Source organism: Ornithorhynchus anatinus, chromosome 14 (genome assembly GCF_004115215.2).
Source record: "Ornithorhynchus anatinus isolate Pmale09 chromosome 14, mOrnAna1.pri.v4, whole genome shotgun sequence".
NCBI lineage: Eukaryota > Metazoa > Chordata > Mammalia > Monotremata > Ornithorhynchidae > Ornithorhynchus > Ornithorhynchus anatinus.
This window is the reverse complement of record NC_041741.1, coordinates 43,905,519-43,926,955: the sequence shown is the minus strand read 5'-3', so window position 1 is coordinate 43,926,955 and position 21,437 is coordinate 43,905,519. Positions and strand designations below refer to the sequence as shown.

Here is a 21,437-nt window from a genome sequence, read left to right as displayed (position 1 = left end):
GTAAAGATTCTATTAATGGAAAGTTCAGGTTCCTCCTCTCGGGGCTGTCAAGGGTGTGAATTGAACCTCTAAAGTTCAGGCTCAAATAGAGAAGTTTCCATTGAATGTTGTTGGCGGATGAAGAAAAGCCTGTGTCACTGTAGGGGATTAATTAGAAAATTAAAGATTCGTGGTCATGATCACAAGAAGTAGGTCCATTAGTGGGTTTTACTGCCATCCTCACTTTTCATCTTAAAATAAAATCCTAAAAATGAAAACTCCCTGAATATTCCAAAAACCTTCCTACTTAGAAGTCCTGGGCTGTAATGATGTTTTTTCTTCTTTCTGATCTCTTCTCCATTACTTCTTCATGATGGATCTGGAGCATTTTCATAGCCCATTTGCTCCAACTTCATTTTCCCTATAAGAAGCCTCCGTGCCACATATGTATCATCCAAATGGTTGTCGTAAAAAATGGCGATCGAATTTAAACCCTCATCTTTTCATTACTTCCGTAGATGGGGACTCCGTAGCAGTCAATCAGTGATATTTACTGAGGACATACTCTGCGCGGAGCACTCTACTGAGAGCTTGGGAGAGTACAATACGACCGAGTGAAAGGACACCTTCCCTGCCCGCCACGAGTTTACAGTCTAGAGGTGACCTCTCTCCTCCCGACGTGATGAGAAGCTGAGGAGGTGAACTCAACCACCATTTTCAGCAGATAGTAATGGTATTAATTGAGCACGTACTGGATGCAATCCACTGCACTTAGTAATTTTTAAATGGTATTTATTAAGCACTTCCTTTGTGCCAGCCACTGGCCCAAGCCCACATGGGGCTCACAGTCTTAATCCCCACTTTCCAGATGAGGTCACCGAGGCACAGAGAAGTGAATTGAATTGCCCAAGATCACCCAGCAGTCAAGTGGCAGAGGCGGGATTAGAACCCAGGTCCTTCTGACTCCCAGGCAGGTGCTCTATCCACTAGGCCACACTGCTTCTCAGGAAAATTCAAGAAAACACAGCCAAATAAAGAGGCAGAGTTCCCACCCTACAAGGCACTTCCTTCTCTGTTTTTAATTCATTCAATCGTATGTACTGAGCGTTTACTGTGTGCAGAGCACTGTACTAAGCATTTGAATCTTTATACTCCAGAAAGTTTCCCCGGTGGAAACCCACCTCTGCTCCTTCTATTCAACACCAATCTTGGATTACTAAAACCTTTCCCTTTCCACTCTCAAATCCTTCCGCCGATGAAGGGATACATTATCTTTCTTGACTGTTCAAAGCTTCAGATTTTAGACATTAGACCATCCATGCGTTGGATGTCAGTGGCAGTGCGGCCTAGCTGAGAGAACATGGGAATGGGGTTCAGGAGAGTTCTGGTCCCAGTTCTACCACTGGCCAGCTGTGTGAATTTGGGCACACCGCTTAACCTCTCTGTTTCCTCACCTGTAAAATGGGGATAAGATACCTGCCTCGCCCTACCTCTCTACTTGTGAGCCCCGCTTGGGGCGGGGACTGCTCTTGATCCGATGACTGTCTTCATCTAACAGCGTGGCTCAGTGGAAAGAGCCCGGACTTGGGAGTCAGAGGTCATGGGTTCGAATCCCGGCTCTGCCACTTGTCAGCTGTGCGACTGTGGGCAAGTCACTTAACTTCTCTGTGCCTCAGTTATCTCATCTGTAAAATGGAGATTAACTGTGAGCCTCACGTGGGACAACCTGATTCCCCTGTATCTACCCCAGCGCTTAGAACAGTGCCGTGCACATAGTAAGCGCTTAACAAATACCAACGTTATTATCTAAGTACCCCAGCATGTAGTAAAGCGCTCTGCGAATAGCAAGTGCTTAATAAATACGCTAACTAGCTCACTTGAGGTTTGAGAAAGTGTGAAGATATTAATACGGGTTGCTGAAAAAGTGAGTGTGTAAGAGTATGTGTGATATTTATATCCGCGCTCTGGAAACAGAGCTTTGTGTGCCAGTTTCTGTACGTGAGTGAGATGTGGAAGAGGGAGTTATTTTGGTGGGGGGGGGGGAGGGTAATTCATTTTATCGTGCGGGTGTCCGGGCTGCAGTTTTGACTGTTTGTCATTTGCTCTCAGGCATTTACTAGTTTTCTTTCTCTGTACACTTCACCAGATGCTGAGATTCTGGTTGGAGAGGCTTGTTAGCGGCCGGCTCTCTGCTGGAGCTAATGGTTTACATGCATTGATTTCTTTCATAGCCTTATTGATCATGCAGTTGTTGAACATGCAAACTCCACAACAGCACAGAAAGAAGGAATGGGGGAAAGCAGTGTCTCTGCCAGAACCCCACCACCGTGAGGGGTTTTCCACAAAGCTCTTCACTGCCACTAAGTCCTTTTTTATTTTTAATGGTCAGTCAATTAATCGATGGCATTTATCGAGTGCTTACTAAGTGCAGAGCACTGTACTGAGCACTTGGGAGAGTACTTTGTGAAAAGCTTCTTGTGTGCCAGACACTGTACAAAACCTGGGCTAGATACAAGATAATCAGGTTGGACACAGAACATGTCCCAGATGGGGCTCAAAGTCTTAATTACCATTTTGCAGTTGAGGGAAACTGAGGTATGGAGAAGTTAGGTCACTCACCCGAGGTCACCCAGCAGACAGGTGGCAGAACCGGGACTAGAACCCAGAACTTCTGACTGCGGGGCCCATGCTCTCTCCACTAGGGCGTGTTGCTTGTCCTTAAAAAGGAGGAATGAGGTTTTCCTGTGAGGTTCCCCTAACCCATATATGGTCAAGAATTTATTAATCCATCAATTATTCAATCGACGGTATTTATTGAGCGCTTACTATTTGTAGAGCACTGTACTAAGCGCTTGGGAGAGTACGACATAGAATTAACAGACACGTTCCCTGCCCGTAATGAGCTCACAGAGGCAGTTATTAAAGTGGGTTTGTAGTACAATTTGTGAGAGTTCTCTGGGGGAGCAGGAATGTGGTGCAGGGGAGAAGGAAGGTGCTGGGAGAAGCAACGTGGCCTAGTGGAAAGAGCCCGGGCCTGGAAGACAGAGGACTGAGTTCTAATTCCGACTCCACCGCTTGTCTGCCGTGTGACCTTGGGTAAGTCACTAAACTCCATGCCCCAGTTTCCTCATCTGTAAAATGGGGATTCCAGTCACTGTTCGCCCTCTAAATTAGTCTGAGTCCCACGTGGGACAGGGACTATATTTAGTCTGATTATCTTCTTTTCTTGATGATGTTTGTTAAGCGCTTACTATGTGCCAGGTACTGTACTAAGCACTGGGATAGAGAAAGGCTTAATCAGGTTGAACACAGTCCAGGCACCACATAGGGCTCACAGTTTTAATCCCCATTTTACAGATGAGGTAATTGAGGTGCAGCGAAATTGACTCCCAGCCCTTAGTAAAGTGCTCATTACATAGCAAATGCTTTAAAAATACCATTTTAAAGACAAGGAAAATTGCAAAGTGGATTTAACAAAATAATTCCTGCTTAAAGCCTCAAAACTAATCCCTGGCTAAAACTCTAGATTAAATTTAATTTAATTATGGTTCTTGCGAAGTGCTTACTATGCACCAAGCCCTCTTCTAAGTGCTGGGGTAGACACAAGTTAATCGGGTTGGACCCAGTCCCTGTCCCGTATGGGGTTCATACTCTTAATCCCCATTTTTTACAGATGAGGTAGCTGAGGCACAGAGAAGTTAAGCGACTCGCCCAAGGTCATAAAGCAGATATATGGAAGAGCCGAGGTTCGAACCTAGGTCCTTCTGACTCCCAGGCCCATGCTCTATCCACTAAGCCACACTGCTTCTAATGGAACGGATTAATGAAATGGCGATAAAATATCGGCGTTGCCCCTTGCAAAATGGAAACTCTCCATGGAATGGGTGGGGCCCCTTATGAGAATGATAGAGGGAAATTCCAGATCTCTCACAATCGTTAAATCGATTAACTAATACTTACGGGTCTGTGGCACCGTGCTTGATGCTATAAAGATGGGAAGAGGGCACTCGTCTTCATCAGCTCCATGGCCACAGGTTGCCCCTTTGCTCGCCTACTCAGTCGGCGCTCTCCATGCCCCAGCGGGAACAGGACTGACAGGGAAGAGAGAATGTGTGTGCTGTTTTGCAAACCACCGGCTCTAGAATCAATTCCTTCGCTCGGGGACTGAGGCTTGTCAATTACTCCCGACACAAGACCCCAGCAGCATCGTCATCATCATCATCATCATCATCTTTGGAGTATTTAGCACCATTTATTACCTCTACCCACTCTATCCCAGGCTGTGATTCTGTTTTCATGTCCCTCTTTTCTTACACTGGCTTCACAAACGTTTCCTCCTTAACCTTCAGGGCATTCCTCTGAGGTGAGTTGTCTCTTCTCCCCACTTGGCTGCTAGAGAGACTGAGGTGTAGAGATTGACTTGCCCGATTCCCTGAGGATGGGTGGTGACAGAGCAAAGTTCGTTATGGCTCAGAAAACTGATGTTGCAGACCCTCGAAACGAGTGCGATGGCTTTTACAACATCTATACCTGATTTCTGGTCAACTCAAACCAGGTAGGATCTCACCATTCTATAGGTAGCCCAGGCAGCACACTTTTCTTTGTGAAAAATCGGTAAGGCTCCTCCGACACCCCAGTCTCTCCAAATAAGCTCCCCGATTTGTCTCCTGCTTGAATTCTCTATAGTGTCTTCAATCTCACCCCTTTTTTTCTCCTTCTGTGGTATCTTCAAAGTTGGTAGATGTGCTGGAGTCAAGACTCATTATGATTCCCATTTCATTCATTCATTCAGTCGTATTTATTAAGCGCTTACTGTGTGCAGAACACTGTACTAAGCGCTTGGAAAGTACAATTCTGCAACAAATAGAGACAATCCCTGCCCACTATGGGTTTACAGTCTAGAAGAGGGAAGACAGACATCGAAACAAGTAAACAGACACCGATATAACTAAATAGAATTATAGATATATGCATATTAAAACAAGTAAACAGGCATCAATATAAATAAGTAGAATTATAGATATATGTACATCAAAACTAATAATAATAATAATAATAATGTTGGTATTTGTTAAGCGCTTACTATGTGCCGAGCACTGTTCTAAGCGCTGGGGTAGACATAGGGGAATCAGGTTGTCCCACGTGGGGCTCACAGTCTTAATCCCCATTTTACAGATGAGGGAACTGAGGCCCAGAGAAGTTAAGTGACTTGCCCACGGTCACACAGCCGACAAGTGGCAGAGCTGGGATTCGAACTCATGAGCCCTGACTCCAAAGCCCATGCTCTTTCCACTGAGCCACGCTGCTTCTCCATAGTAAACCGGCATCAATATAAATAAATAGAATTATAGATATAGGCATATATACATTAGTGCTGGGGCAGGGAGGGGAGAGAGCAAAGGGAGTGAGTTGAGGTAACGCAGAAGGGAGAGGGAGCTGAGGAAAAGGGGGGGTTTAGTCTGACACGAACGGTGGTGGTGACACACCACCGTTTCATTTCTGCTGAAATCTACAGCGATATGGTTCCCTCGCCTTGACAATTTGGGGGAACCTTTTCAAAATGAAAAATATACTCCCCGCAGCCTGTGCGCCGTCTCTCTCTGGGGTTCACCTTGGTCTGCACTTCAATATTCTCCTCTTGACCTTCCCTCCTCATTTCACTTCAAGTCTTCCTATGATAATTTTGCCAAATTGATTGAAAAACATTCTCCTCTCCATCCTTCATTCTCCATCGTTTCTCCTTCACATACAATCCCTGAGTTTCTCCCCTTGCTCTTCTGAATTCCTGCTGCTGTAGATATTGCCTCTAAACCAAATAAAAGGATACTAAAGATACTGAGATTTTATTCACCACCCGTCGTTCCAGGTTCCACGCACAGTCATTTCCCAGCTTCAGATCAACACCTTGTCCTTATCGTGTCTACGTTTCCTGTGTTTCTATCATCATGTGACCTGTCAATCAGTCGTGTTAATTGAGGTCGTACTGTGGGCAGAGCACTATACTGAGCACTTGGGAGAGTACAAGTTTGTGGACATGTTCCCTGCCCATAATTAGCTTACAACTTGGAGCAGAAGGGACTTCACTATTTGGACTCTGTCATAACGATCTTGTTTACTCATTTTACTAATAAAAGACATCATTTTTAAAGAGTCATTTTTCCTCCTCTTTTAAGATCACACTAGGATCTTTGGAGATTTGGCCGGGAAACCGGCAACTACGAGAAGAGGCTTTTGCTACTAGGACCTCTCTGGAAGTGACTTCCATTCGGGGACCCATTTCACACATAAAGACATCTTTTTTAAAGAGTCATTTTCCCTCCTCTTTTAAGACCACACTAGACCCTTTGGAGATTGAGCTGCAAAGACAGCAGCCACAAGGGGAACTTTTGCTATCAGGACCTTTCATGAAGTGGTTCCATTCGGGGACCCATATCACAAATAGACATGGTTTTTAAAGAATCATCTCTCCTCCTCTTTCCAGTTCCTCTCGAGCATATCCCTTTCATACTTATCAAATTTGAACGGAAGGGTGCCTCCTCTTTTTTCCCACATTTCCTTGAGACAGTGACATTCCTGCCTACGGTTTTGGTGCTTTCTCCCCTACACGAAACAGATTGAGTGTCTCTGAGCTCTTTCACTCCCAGCTGCACGTTTCCCCCCTCCTTACAGGGAAAAACAATCAATCAATCAATGGTATTGATTGAACACTTACTGTGTGCAGAGCACTATAATAAACATTTGGGAAAGGACAATATAACAGAGTTGGTAGATCAAGTCCCCGTCGACAAGAAACTTACAGTCTAGAGGGTGAGACAGAGGGCAAAATAGATTACTGATAGGGGAAATGGTGGTGTGTCAGGATATGTCAGCGCCTTCTATTTTACTGTTATATTGTAGTCTCCTGAGCGCTTAGTACAGTTTTTGCACACAGTAAACGCTCAGTAAATGTGATCGATTGATACGCACGTAAATGCTGGGGGGTGAATATCAAATGCTTAAGAGGTACAGATCTGAGTATATAGGCATTGCAGAGGGGAGAGCGAGTAGGGAGATTTGAGGGTTTAGGCAGGAAGACATCTTTTGAGGATGTACCAAATAACTGAAAACTCGAAGCCTGAGGAAAATTGGAGCCATGGGGTGAGCAGGAATGGCCAGAGCAGTGTCTGCTGTAATAAGAATTGTGATATTCGTGAGGCACTGTGTACCACAAACTGTACTAAGTGCTGGGGCAGGTACAATACAATCAAATCAGGCACAATCTCTAGCCAACATGGGGCTCCCAGTCTAGGATTAAGAGAAATTGACCCTAATTTAAGCCCTCAATTTACAGATGAGGGAACTGAGGCAAGATAAATGAAGTGACTCGCCCAAGGTCACTCAGCAGACAAGTGGCGGAGCCTCTTCTCTTGGGGTGTCAATGCTCCCACCTGGCGTCTCCCCCAGCCTTCTCTAGGGACTATCCTGCACCGTGCATCAGCTCATTCCATCATGCTCTGGGAACCTTTCCCCAGAAGAGACACAACTGGACTTGTTTCCTCCGCTCCTGGATTCTGTCTTTGGTCTGAGATTCCGAGAGGACCATGTGGATTTTCAGAAGCACTGAAGCACTAGGGAAAGCTGAGAAAATTAAAAGGGGAGAACCCAGACCTGGGATAGATCTCCTTCAGATGCCACAGTTCTTCCTTCTCTGATGTCCTCCTTGCAGGTAATCAGAGAAACAAAACCGGAGACCAAGCGATTGGTTTCTGCGGGACCCACCAAACTTCAACCCAAATCCTCTGTCCCCAGACAATCCCCTCTTTAAAATTAGTATTTTGGAGTGCCAGGAGGGGGGGGCGAGGGGGAGAACAGGAGCTATTAGGGTTCAGCCAGTGTGAAAAAAAATTGGCGCATCGTACAAGAGGCCGAAGAGTCCTTGAGGGGATAGACAGGAGCTAATCAGGTTGGACACAGTCCCTGTCCTTCATGGACTCACCATCTTAATCCTTATTTTGCAGATGAGATAACTGAGGCAAAGAGAAGTTAAGTGACTTGCCTAAGGTCACTTGTAGATTTCAAGATCCTGCTTCGGTGGAGAGGGGAGGATTCGTGGGTGGCGGGGGGACCTTCAAGGAGTCTCACCTGGCCTGACCTGGCCAAGCTGTGATCTTTCTGGATCGGGTTTTCGAGTGATTCCAGAAATCTGAGGAGGGAGAAAAAAGTTACCAGATGAAGAGAGGAATGTGGATCGCACAGAGGGTGAAGAAACAGGGAGCTTAAGTGAAACACGAATGTGCAGGTGGTTTGACCATTCCGTGCAAAATCTGGGGAAAAAAAAAAAGTTTAGTGATACTCAAGGAAGAATAGTGCACTTCATGAAATCCATTTCTGATTCATTTTTCATTTATAATCTCTTTTAATGTTGTTCAGGCATCTGAGAGATTGCCTTACGCACGTGATTTCGAGAGCGCGAGGGAAGAAAGGGCAAGAGAGATAAATAGAACTATGAAATTGTAACTTGTCTGAAATCCTCCAACTGATTCAGCTTCCTTGCACCCTCTCTGGCAAAAAAAAAAAAAAATCCCCCCCAAATCACTGTACTTTTTCCACAGTCTTTGGGCCTCTGGTTCTCTGAACTCTGAGGCTGATTGTAGAGAAATGAAATCAGCCATATCAAAGATGAGATGAAGTTACTTTTTTTTAACTGTAGTTAACGAAAAGTAGCATTTATAGAAAGAGGAGGTGAAAAAAATGTAATTAACCTATCGTAATGAAGAAGGACCCCTCTCAAGGGTCACACCTGGAGAGTTTCCAATGCTCTACCAGTCTCGACTGCGGGAGGGAGAGTCAAGCGGAGGCCTACCCATTCCATTCCTAGCTTGGGCGGTGGCTAGCGGCGGAAGGCAATCTGCTGGGAGTCAAAACTCCCCAGCGCCGGGCAGCAGCTGCACGGGAGAGAGTCGAGGGCAAAGACTCAAGTTTACTACGCGGAAGGAGACGACGGTAAACCGCTTCTGTATCTGTACCGAGAAAACTCTGTGGACCCACGACCAGAGCAATTGCAGATGGAGACGGGGGGTACTGGGAGAGATGTGTCCATGGTGTCGCTGCGCGTCGGAGACTACTCGACAGCGTAAGGCAAGAATGAAGAAGGAGGAAGGGTTAGGGTTTGCTTTGATGTCGAGATCCCAGAAATTGTACCTACTCAAATCCAGTTGACGAATGACAAGAAAAACTTGGGTCACTTTAGCTCTCCGATCAGATTTTGCCTACTTTTTTTATTTTCCATAAGTATGCGGGCATTCCGGGAGAGACGCATCCACGGTGTCGCTACGGGTCAGAGACGACTCGACGCATAAAGACAAGACAGTATTTTATTGGGGAAAAAAATAGGCATCGAAGTAGTTGCAGCGATTAACTTCTTTCTCCTTTCTAATCATCTTTCCAAAATGTCCGGTTTCAGGAGCAAGATTTCAGATTTCTCAGAAAGCTACCAAAGAAAGTCGCAGACGGAGAGTCGTTGGCGCCACGGGCCCTGGCGAGACAAAGAAAGGAGAAAAGATCAGCCGAAAGGGGATAGACGTGTTCAACTCGCAGGAAATCTGAGGATCCCGAAGACGGATGCCTCGATTCAAAATATTATGATCGTCAACGGCCCTTCTACGTTCTATTTCCACCGCCTCCCAAGAAGAGAAGCGACTGATGGAAGTTTGACACGGGCCTGTTTGTGATGGAAGGCTGGTTTAACTGGAGCGCCTGGCACATAGAGCTCTGGAAGGAGGAGGAGGAGGAGGGAGAGGAGGAGGAGGGAGAGGAGGAGGAGGAGGAAAGGAGGAGAAGAAGGAAAGGAGGAGGATGAGGAGGAGGGTTAGGAGGAGGAAGGGAGGAGGAGGGGGAAGGAGGAGAGGAGGAGGAGGGTTAGGAGGAGGAGAGGAGGAGGAGGAGAAGGAAAGGAGGGGGGTGAGGAGGAGGAGGAAAGGAAAAGGAGGAGGAGGAGGAGGGTTAGGGGCAGGAAAGGAGGAGGGGGAGGAAAAAAGAAAGGAGGAGGAGAAAAGGAGGAGGGGGGGATCGGAAAGGAGGAGGAGAGGGAAAGGAGAAGGAGGGGAGGAGGAGGGTTAGGAAGAGGAAGGGAGGAGGAGGGGGCCGGGCTCCGAGAGCGGCCGAGGGAGGGGGCGGGAGAGGCGAGGCGGGCCGGGCCGGGCCGGGCAGCTCGGGCGGGAGGCGGCCCCGGCTGCGCCTTCGCCCAAAGCGGCGCTGTGCTGGGGCAGCCGGCGTTGGTCCGGGGCCGCGACCGAGGGTGAGGAGGGGACGGGGCCCAGCGCCGGCCGGAGGAGCGGGAGGAGGCGGCGCAGGACCGGCCTCTGAGCCCCGCCCGGCCGCTGAGCCCCGCCTCTGAGCCCGCCCCTGAGCCGCCCCCCGAGCCGCCCCGCCCCTGAGCCGCCCCGCCCCGCCACGGGCCGTCCCGCCTCCGGCCTCGGCCGGCCGCTCCCCGCCGGGGCTCCCGGACCGCCTTGCCTCGGGCTGTGAGCCGCCCGGGCCCGGCCCCGGCCCCCCCCCCCCCCCCTCGGACGCGCAGCTGGCCAGCGGAGCCGCCCGCTCACCTCCCCGCCCAAACGCCTCGGCCCCAACCGGAGCCCAAGGGCTCGGACCGCCTCTTCTGGGCCCCGGCGACCTCCCTGCTCGTCCAACCGGTTCCCGGCGACGTGTCCTCCGCTCCGCCGGCCTCCCCGGCCGCCTGGGGGTGCCTCGGGGCGCGTCGGGGTGCGTCGGGGCGGCTCGGGGCGGCTCGGTCCTCCGGGCCCCACCGCCCTCCCCCGGGGCCGGAGCGCCCGGTTGATGGCGCAGCCCCGCGGCGGCCAGGCAGGAGCCCGAGCCCCGCAACGCCGCCCTCCCCGCCTCCCGCCCTCGGGATCCGGATGATGAGACGCGGCGCCGAGGAGCTCCCCCCTGCCCACCTCCCCCGCGCCGGACCGCCCGCCGCCCCGCTAGCCGCTCATGCCTATGGAAACCGGAGACCGCAATTTTAGAAAAAGGGATTGAAGCCGCTCGCCGATTTTTTTTTTTTTTGTTCCTCTCTTTTTCTTTCGTCTTTCGCGGCGGGGGGTGGGGGGGGTGGGAGGGGTGGGGGGGGAAGACCTTTTTCGGGGGGGGGGCGTCGTCGTTCTCTTTTTTTCCCTCTCTTTTTTGGAAATCGCGACTGGAACAGTTTCTGATGCGAAAAAGGCAAGCCTCTCTTCTCCTGTGGTCTTTATAATTTCCAACACTCTTTTCCGTGGGCTTTCTTACCTCCCTTTTTATACCTCCGGCTCTATAAATAATCCCCGTTGTATTATCCGTGGAATCGTTTATCACTCGATTTAATACCTCCGCCCGCACGCACACCCGACCCTCCCAAGAATCAGAAGTCGGTGGGGGTATTTCTATGATGAAGAATTATGGGGCTCTTTGACAGAGGTGTTCAGATGCTTTTAACCACCGTTGGTGCTTTCGCTGCCTTCAGCCTGATGACCATAGCTGTGGGAACCGACTACTGGCTCTATTCCAGAGGGGTCTGCAAGACTAAAAGTGTCAGTGAAAACGAAACCAGCAAAAAGAACGAGGAAGTCATGACCCATTCTGGATTATGGAGAACCTGCTGCCTGGAAGGTATTTGATTCCGGACCTCCTCCCCTTCCCACCCCATCCCGCCCCCTCCCGATAAATCCCTCCACGTTCCACCATTTTCTGCCTTCGTTCCTTCCACCGTGGAGCCGGGTGGGTCACTTGGGGAGGGAAAGGGAAGCTCGGAGAGAAGATCACACCTCTCCTCTCGCTTTCTCTTCCCTCCGTGGAATAGTATTCCTCTTCCTAAAAGAAAGCGTCCGGGGCATCGGCCTGTGTTCGCCCGACGACTGGCTGGGGAGCCGGGGGAAAAAAAAAAAACCACACACCAAAATGCGATCTGATTTTTACACCGACACCTCTGATAGAGCGGAAGAACGGCTCCGTTGACCACTTGCCTCCCTCCTCTTCTCCCCGCCTCCCCTCCTCCAGGTTGTCCCGGGCCCATCCGTCACCCGCCGGTCCCTCCTCTCCTTTAAGAGGCTTCTTATTTCTAAGCCCAGTTATTCCGGTCGGGTCTCCAAACGGCCGCCCGTCGTTCGAGGTGGTTCGGAATGTGTGAGGTTTGAACGTTTTACCGCGTCCGCAGACGAAGATGCCTTTTCGTAGAAAAGAGGTCCGAGTTAGGTGGTTAAACTCGACAGCAACTCACTTTCACAAAGAGGGAGACATGTCTGCTCTCCAGAGGCCAGGACCGATTCGGCACCGCCACTGCAGCCGGCTCCAGAAATCAGACCGGAGGGGGAGGGGGTGGTGGGGAGAACTGGGGAGGCCTGGCTTCCAGCAGTTGGCTTCTAAATATGTTATCTTATAGCTCTGTTGGGGTCCGGGTGGATGTCGCTTCAGTGGGCGATGTAGGGGCTCTGATGCACGTAGAAACCCATCGGTTTTGGGGGGGGTGGGGAGAGGAAAAAGACGGGCGGCTATTTGGGAGATGAATTGGTGAGGGTGACACTCTGGGGGCAGGAATTGGGAAGTGGGCACTGCAGAAGTGAGGGGTTTTTTTTTGTAAGATCGACATGGAATGGAGATGCAGAAAGTGGAGGGTAAGGGTCAGATGGATGAGAGAGAGAGAGAGAGAGAGAAAGGGGAGGGGGGAAACCAAACCAGGTCCTAGCCTAACGTTTCACCAAACCAAGCAAAAAGCCTGCTGTTTGCAAATGGTCGTGTCCGGGAAGAAGCGCGAGTTCCATTTCCATCGCCACCTCCCCCCTTGTTCTTGGTGCAAACGCTTGAGTGATGGCTGAACATGTTTTGAATAGCTAAGTGACTTCATTGAGCGATGGTCTATTTGACGCATACTGCATTTGGTGCCCTTTCTCAATCCAAGCCGCTGCCTTTTAACATATTCTGCAGAGGAGCTCTCTGCAGAATACTATATGCTATCCCCAAGCCAGAAAATCAATATCAGTAAATTAATCGCTAATGTTTAAACACACCCGCACATGCACCCCTCCTTAAAAAAAAAATGAAGAGCCTTTCATGCAGCTATTCATTACCGTCGGAGGGACTCCTACTTAATTAAACATTTACGACACCGTCTTTTCTACCCAAAAAGGGAGGGAGGGGAGATGAATTAGTGGTGCTTGGGGGAAAACGTTATCTTAGAGATTTGGGTCCCGGGCGTTTGAGTTAGGCGAAAGGATGGAGACGTCAAAGTAAGAGATCGGGCGAAGGAGAGGGTGTTATCTGGGGGAAGGGGAGAAACGTGCCCTGGGATTGGTATATTTATGTCATAAACGTATCCGATCGCTAAGATTGCACTTGCGAACGTCTAACGCTGGGTTCTTTGAAACCTTGTCCGATCCTCCAAACCTCTAAGGACGTGGAAGTGCGCGACTGACTCACACATTAAAAATTCTAGGCCCTTTTAGTTAAGATTCCCCCTCATAATCGTCCCCATCCCAAGCTCTTCAAGCCGCCTGCCTTCACCCTCTCTCTCTCACTAAACCACACAGTCTCTGAATCATCCGCAAGAGGTTTGGGTTGCAGCACTGCAAAAGGGGAGTGGGTCTTGCTCCTGCCATTCCCAGCCCTGGGGAGGAGGGTGCAAAGTGGGTGGGTGGGGGGAGTTTGTTCCACTACCTGGAAAACCAAGGGTTCCACTCTGCATCGACCCCTTCCCACCTGTGGTAAAGTCAGGGCGGATGAGGCGTAAGGCTATAGCAGGCAAGTGTTTAAAGCGTTAAAGCTAAGTAGCCCCCTCCCCCCCCCCCCCACACCATTAAGACAAGAGCTCCAACTACAGAATATGAGAAGTGTGTATCTGTGTGTGTCTGTGTGTCTTTTGGGGGGTGGGCTGGGAGGTCGGAGGAGAGAGGGAGGGAGAGAGTTGGGGGCTGGAGAGAGATTGCGAAGTGAGACGGGCACTGGGGAATTAGCTTGATTACAAAAATTGACGTGCTGGATTCCTTTCAAATAACTTCAGATTTTTTAAAGAGAAATCGGCCTTTGCCGGGAGCAGTTCCGCATGGCTTTAAGCTTTCCCCTGAATCTGGCTTTCCAGCAGGGAATTGTGCTTTTTAAAATTTCCCCTTTTTGTTGTCTGCCCACTCACTAGAAGATGGAAATATATTTCAAATACCCTTGTCACAAGCCTTTCAGTGGTGCTAAATGAAAGGCAACTTTGTGTTTGTTCTTTTGATCTTTCTTTCTGGTTTTGTCAGTACATTTGGCCTCCTGAGATTATTTTTTTTTTGGTTCATCGCGGAAGAGAAAGAGTTCCAGAAATATTTTCTTGCCTCAGTTACTCTCCGTTTGGATTTAATTAGTCCCGCTGAAGATCTGGATCTTCGGCGATGAACTGTTCAGAGATGACATTTAATAAAGAGAGATGAGGGAGACAAGGGCTAGAGGTTTTACATATGTGAGCAAACAGCCTTCACCCATCAATAAGTCATATTTTTTATGGTATTTGTTAAGCGCTTACTATGTTCCAGGCACTGTACTAGGCGCTGGGAGAGAGAGAAGCTGATCAGGTCGGACACAGTCCGTGTCCTGCGTGGGGCTCACCCTCTTAATTCCCATTTTACAGATGAGGGAACTGAGACCCGGAGAAGTTAAATGTCTTGCCCAAGGTCACCCGGCAGACAAGTGGAGGAGCCGGGATTAGGACCCGGGTCCTTCGGACTCTCAGCCCTTACCGTGTGCAGAGCACTGTACTAAGCCTTGGGAGAATACACTACAGCAGAGTTGGTAGACAGGTGCCTCGGTGAGTTGAGTATGAGCGAAGCGTAGAGTTGAAATCCCCAGGTCTCCTTTGGGATACGAGTACTAAGTGTGATAGAGCCATCGTGAGACTGGGTTTGGGGCCGCTGGCAGTAGCCTACATAAATGCAACTCAAAGGGTGTCAGGGTAAATTATTGTTGTTCCCGAACTTCTCCGTAAACCCACGTTAAGGGCCGAGGCATAGGAACCCAGAGTTGGTCCTTTTATGACAGGATTCAGTGAATTCTGCGACAGAAGTAGAAAACCCTGTCTTCTAGCTTTATCTGTTACGTGCCAGCTGGTTGTCCCAAGGTATCAGACTGAACAGAGCTTTGCACACAGTAAGCCCTTAATAAATGCTTTTGCTCCTATCAGGGTGGATTCTCAACCCTGGAACCTCCTTTTCGTTCCCTTAAGGGCATCAGATGCCTTTAGGTGCAGAGAAAGAGCACGGGTCTGGGAGTCATTCATTCACTCGTTCATTCGTATTTATTGAGCACTTATTGGGTGCAGAGCACTGTACTAAGTACAGCGATAAACAGAGACGTTCCCTGCCCACAGTGAGCCTACAGTTTAGAGAGGGGGAGGTAGACATCAATACAAATAAATAAAATTACAGATATGTACATAAGTGAGGACCTGGGTTCTAATCCATGATCCGTCACTTGCCTGCTGTGTGACCTTGGACAAGTCAGGAAACTTCTCTGTGCTTTTATTTTCCTCAACTGAAAATGGGGATCTGATAACTGTTTTGCCCCCTACTTGGACTGTGAGCCTTGTGTAGGACAGGGCCTGTGCTTGGCCTGATTAACTTGTACCTACCCGAGTACTTTAGAACAATGCTCGTGCCATCGTAAGCGCTGAATAATAATAATAATAATGTTGGTATTTGTTAAGCGCTTACTATGTGCAGAGCACTGTTCTAAGCACTGGGGTAGATACAGGGTCATCAGGTTGTCCCACGTGAGGCTCACAGTTAATCCCCATTTTACAGATGAGCTCACTGAGGCACAGAGAAATTAAGTGACTTGCCCAAAGTCACACAGCTGACAAGTGGCAGAGCCGGGATTCGAACCCACGACCTCTGACTCCCAAGCCCGGGCTCTTTCCACTGAGTCACGCTGCATAGCATTAAAAAAAAATTCACCTGTTCCTTTCCGAGCACTCTCTTCCCTCTATTCTGATCTTCATACTTCCCCTTAGATTCTCCTGACCTCCTTTTATGGGACCAAAATGTAATTTAGTCTTTGGGAAGCGGCATGGCGTAGTAGAAAGAGCATAGGCCTGGGAATCAGCGGACCTGCGTTCTAATCCCACTTCACTTCTCTAGGCCCCAGTTCCCTCATCTGTAAAACGGGGATTAAGACTGTGAGCCCCGTCGGGAGCAGGGTTTGGGTCCAAATTGATTTTCCTGTATCTCCCCCTTGCACTTAGTACAATTCCTGGCACATGGTACGCATGTAACAAATGCCATTAAGAAGAGAAAAAAAGATGAGAAGAAGAAGAAGGTTTGTTTGGGTCTATAGTTTCTCTTTTTCCCCCTTCCTCAGTCACCCCACTGAGGGACCCCCTCCTCTCCTCGCTCCAGGGGAAACAAAGGTGTTTTCTGTCGGCCAGTGCCGGGCCATTCCACTCTAAGTGAAGCTTTTGAGTATCCGCTCAAAACAGCTGCTTCTCCTTCCCCCAACCTCGTCGCTTTGTCACAGCAGGACCGCCAACCCCCTTTCGGAATCTTTGCCCTTTCAGAAAAGGCCAAGAGACTGGTTTTTCCGCTTCACCGTCGCTTTCGGGGTGCCTGCTCGTGAGCCAGCTGAGATTTGCAAACTCATTTCACCCGTGAGTCTGTCGCTCCGGAGAAGGAACTCTTTCCATTTTGGTCTGTGAAAGCTAACAGCCTTTCCCAACCATTCTTTCCTTGAACAGATGGACCATTCACATTCTATAGTGGGATTATTAATAGACTTTCATGTTATATTTTATGGTTTTCACCATAATTACGGGATAATTTGACTTTCCTTCCTAGAGTAATGCAAAAATGGAATAGTGGCTGACTCAAGCACCATTACGACACATGGAAATGAACTGTGGGAGTTTTAATGTTGTTAAACCGCTGTTTGTTCTGCCCGGAGCCCTTTTTATTAGAAAGGCGATCGGTATAACAGAATAGTTCAATGAGAAGCGATGCAGAGATATCTCAGAATGACAGGAAGTGCAGATGACAGCAGAGAATGAAGGGAAGACCAGCCCGGGCAGCCTCTTTGAAAAATTAGCCGAGTGATCTGCTTCCCATTTCGGCGTGTTTGTCATCCGCGGGGCATAATGTACGTCGGGGTCCGGCGTGATCTTCATGAAAGTGCGGAGTGGCTGGTTCTAGGGAGGGAGAGGCTTGGGGTGAGTGAACCCTAAAGGCACTTGCCTAATCTCCCTCTGCCTACCAACCTTCGTTCCACCCCACATCCTCCGTCCATGTTTTAATCCTGAATAAGAACAAGAAGAAGGATGAGGGCTGTGGTGTTTGTTAAGGGCTTGCTGTGTGGCAAACACTGTACTAAATGCTGCCATAGATACGAGATAACCGAGTCAGGCACAGTCTCTGTCCTACTTGGGGCTGATGGTCTAAGTAGGAGGGAAAACGGGTGTTTCATCCCCATTTTGCAATTGAGGAAATTGAGGCATTGAGGAAATTGGGGCCCGGGGAAGTGAAGTGACTTGCCTGAGGTCACACGGCAGGCAGGTGGTGGAGCTGGGATTCGAACCCGGGTCCTCTGGCCTGGGCACTTGCCACTAAGCCACCCTACGATAGTTTTTTTTCCTCAAGTGAATCGGCCCTCCGGCTTAGAGGGCCTGTATTAGTTCACTTCTTATCCAATTTCTCCCCCAATTTTAGTAGTAAACCTGGACACTCCTTGCTGACTTAGTAGAGATCCTTAAGGGACCTCTGATATCATGTATGAATCTTGGCCCACGAAAAGAGCACACAAACAGCACGCCGGCTCTATCCACTGCACCACGGGAAGCAGCATGGAGTAGTGGATAGAGCGCGGACCTGGGAGTCGGAAGGTCACGGGTTCTAATTCTGGCTCCTCCATTTGTCTGCCGTGTGACCTTGAGCAGGTCACTTCACTTCTCTGTGCCTCAGTTACCTTCATCTGCAAAATGGGGTTTGAGATTGTGAGCCGCATGTGGGACAGGGACTGTCTCCAACCCAATTTACTTGTAACCACCCCAGCATTTAGTACGGTGCATGGCATAAAGGCTTAACGAATGTCATCGTTATTAAAAATCCTCTATTTGAGCCTGTGCTCACCCCGTATCTTTGCTACTTTATCTTAATCTTTTTTTAAACATAATTCTTATTAAGCTGTTACTATAGGCCCGGCACCGTGTGACGTGCTGGGATAGATACGAGATAATCGGGTTGGAACTCTGCTGTACTGTATTCTCCCAAACGCTTAGCACAGTTCTCGGCACACAGTAAACACTCAGAAATTCCACTGATTGATCCATTGATTGATTGACACAGTCCCCGTCCCTAGGTCTTAATCCTCACTTTACAGATGAGGTCTGTGGAGGAGTGAAGTGACCCACTCAAGGTCACACATTAGGTAAGGGCGGAGCCAGGATTAGAACCCAAGTCATCTGGCTCTCAGGCCCATACTCTTTCCACTTCTCTTTCTCTAAGATTTTAGAAGTGCCGGCCCAGCTAAACTTCCCTCGGTCCTTCCCCGCTGCATACGTCACGCAGTTCTGGCACGTAGTTCTCTGTGATGCACCTCGATTCGATCCAACAAGGTCTCCGAGCACTCCAGCCCTAGACCCCTGGTCAGAGCTCTGCCAACGCACCACTGCATCTCCAAAGCAGCATTTTTTTTTTATTGCCGGTTCTTTTCCCAGCTCAAAACCCAGCCACCATCCAAAAAATCCTCTAAGTCTAGGGAAGGGGCCCAGTGGGAAAGAGCACGGGCCTGGAAGTAAGAGGACCTGCTTTCTAATCCCGGTTGGGCCACTTGTCTGCTGAGTGACCTTGAGCAAGTCACTTCACTTCTCTGCGTCTCAGTTCCCTCATGTGTAAAATAGGGATTAAGACTGTGAGCCCCGTGGGAGCAGGGTCTGTGACCAACATGATTATCTTGTATCTACTGCAGAGCTTAGAAAGCATTTAACAAATAGCATTTAAAAAAAAAAGAGATTCTCGTCACCCAGAGAGCTCAACCGCTGTCTCTCACCCAACCAGTTCCCCAGCTATCTCCCAATCTGAAAAGTACCTCAGTTGAAAATGTAATTGGTATGACTCGTCAAACTGAAAAGCATTTAAAAAAAAAATAAATGTCAGATCCGGGATAACAAATTTATATCATTTATGGCCTAAGCGAGGTTTATGTTCCTGCCTCCAGAAAATCATCCTCTAAACCGAACAGAGTGAACTCGGCGTGCCCTAAAACAACATCCCTTTGACGTTCCATTTAACTAATGAAATCGATATTTGAGAAAGAGGAGAGAGAAAAAGAGGAAGAGACAGGCGACCTTAAACAGGCAAACGTACCAGGAATTGCAGAGAATAGGAGAGAAAGGGAATGGGATGGGTAGGAGGGTGCGGTGATAGAAAAATAACACTCAAGGGAAGTGGAGAGAGGAGGAATAAAATGTTCATTGAGAAAACTCGGAAAATTGTCTGTTAATCATTATCATCCAAGCTCTCCATCCTTCAGTTTGATGGTGTTCATCTAAGGGATTTTGGTAGATATGAGAATTAACAACAAAGAACATTGAGGAACTGTAAGCTAGAAGCAGCGTGGTGGAAGGAGCACAGGCCTGGGAGTCAGAGGACCTGAGTTCTAATCCCAGCACCGCCACTTATCTGCTGTATGATCTTGGGCAGTTCCCTCTGTGCTTCAGTTCCCTCACCTGCAGGATGCGGATTCAATCCCTGCCCTCCCTCCTCCTTAGACTGTGAGCCCTATTTGGGACCTGGTGATCTGATATCTACCCCAGAGTTTAACGCAGTGCTTGGCATCTAGTAAGTGCTTATCTAATACCACAATTATCATTAAGTTCCTTGTGGGCAGGGAATGTGTCTAACAACTTTGTTACATTGTACTCTCCCAAGTGCCTAATCCAGAGTGTTGCACACAGGAAGTGCTCAATATTGATTGATTAATTGATTGAGAAAAATAAGATCAGGGCTTAATGGAGAGGTGAGGCTTTCCTGATTGCTTCAATCTATTATTGAAGACACAGGTCCTCCAAGAGGCCTTCCCCAACTAAGTGCTCCTTTCCTCTTCTCCCACTCCCTTTTGCATCACCCAGTAAGAATAATATTTGTCTCTAATAATATTAGAGAAGCAGCGTGGCGCAGTGGAAAGAGCACGGGCTTTGGAGTCAGGGCTCATGAGTTCGAATCCCAGCTCTGCCACTTGTCAGCTGTGTGACTGTGGGCAAGTCACTTCACTTCTCTGTGCCTCAGTTCCCTCATCTGTAAAATGGGGATTAAGATTGTGAGCCCCACGTGGGACAACCTGATTCCCCTCTGTTTACCCCAGCGCTTAGAACAGTGCTCTGCACATAGTAAGCGCTTAACAAATACCAACATTATTATTTGTCCACCCCTCCCAGTCTCACAGCACTTATGTACATATCTGTAATTTTTTTATTTTTTATATTGCTGTCTGTCTCCCCCTCTAGACTGTAAGCTCGTTGTGGGCAGAGAATGTGTCCATTATATTGTTATATTGTACTCTCCTGAGCGCTTGGTACAGTGCTTAATAAATACGACTGACTGACTGGAGAGTTTGGTGTGGCCTGAAGTGAAAAAGGATTGAAATCTGGAACCTTTCTAAAAGCCTAAATCTTGGGTAGATTGCCAGAATTTCTTGACAGGTGGTTAAGAGAGGAAATAGATCTTCAGTGGATGCCGACCAGTGCCACAGAGTGAATAATTTGGTACGACTGCTGATCAGAGTATTCGTTAAGCGCGTATTATGTGCCAGGCACTGTACTAAGTGCTGGGAAGGATACAAGCAAATCGTGTTGGACACAGTCCCTGTCCCGCGTGAGGCTCCAAGTCTCAATCCCCATTTTACAGATGAGATAACTGAGGCCCAGAGAAGTAAAGTGACTTGCCCAAGGTCACCCTGTAGACAAATGGCAAGGCTGGGATTAGAACCCATGACCTTCTGACTCCCAGGCTTGTGCTCTGTCATGCAACTTCTAGTGCTGATGGCAATGATAATTATTATTGTTATGGCATTTACTAAGCACTTACTACATGCCAAGCACAGCTCTAAACACTGGGGTAGATAGAAGCTCATCAGGTAGGATACAGTCCCTGTCCCATGTAGGGCTACCAGTCTAAATGGGAGGGAGTAGGATTTAATCCCCATTTTAAAAATGAGGAAACTGAAGCCCAGAAAGGTTAGGTGGCTCACCCAAGGTCACACAGTGAGAAAGGACATAGTCACCGTCCTCAGTGGATAGAACCAAAGGAGAGATTTCCTCGTCTGGTGTGTGTGCATGCAAAGAATGATTTCATTTCTTCGGCCTGCAAGCCCTTCACCCACCACTTCTCTTTGCCTTCATCCTCCTCTCACTCAAATAGCCTATGTTCAAGGGACAATCTTCAAGTTCTGACCGTGTGACTAGATTTCCAAAATAGTTAAACTCATAGAAATTC

At 48.5% G+C, this 21,437-nt stretch overlaps 1 protein-coding gene and 1 long non-coding RNA gene across 5 annotated transcripts in view; one reads left to right on the top strand and one right to left on the bottom strand.

The window, feature by feature from the left end:
- Positions 1-9,314: 9,314 nt before the first annotated feature.
- On the bottom strand, positions 9,315-10,805 carry LOC114816631. Its single transcript, XR_003764432.2, has 2 exons — positions 10,560-10,805; positions 9,315-9,493 (listed from the first exon to the last, which is right to left on the bottom strand). It is a non-coding gene; the product is annotated as an uncharacterized LOC114816631 (long non-coding RNA).
- Positions 10,806-11,091: 286 nt separating this feature from the next.
- Positions 11,092-21,437, top strand: part of CACNG2 (calcium voltage-gated channel auxiliary subunit gamma 2) — an 85,953-nt gene continuing 75,607 nt past the window's right edge. For 3 of the 4 annotated variants that reach the window (XM_029079231.1, XM_029079230.1, XM_029079228.1), the window contains exon 1: positions 11,092-11,604. In XM_029079231.1, coding sequence (XP_028935064.1) covers positions 11,394-11,604 — 211 coding nt within the window. In that variant the 5' untranslated portion in view covers positions 11,092-11,393. The remainder of the gene's footprint in view (positions 11,605-21,437) is intronic. The other variant, XM_029079229.1, reaches the window with a different exon arrangement.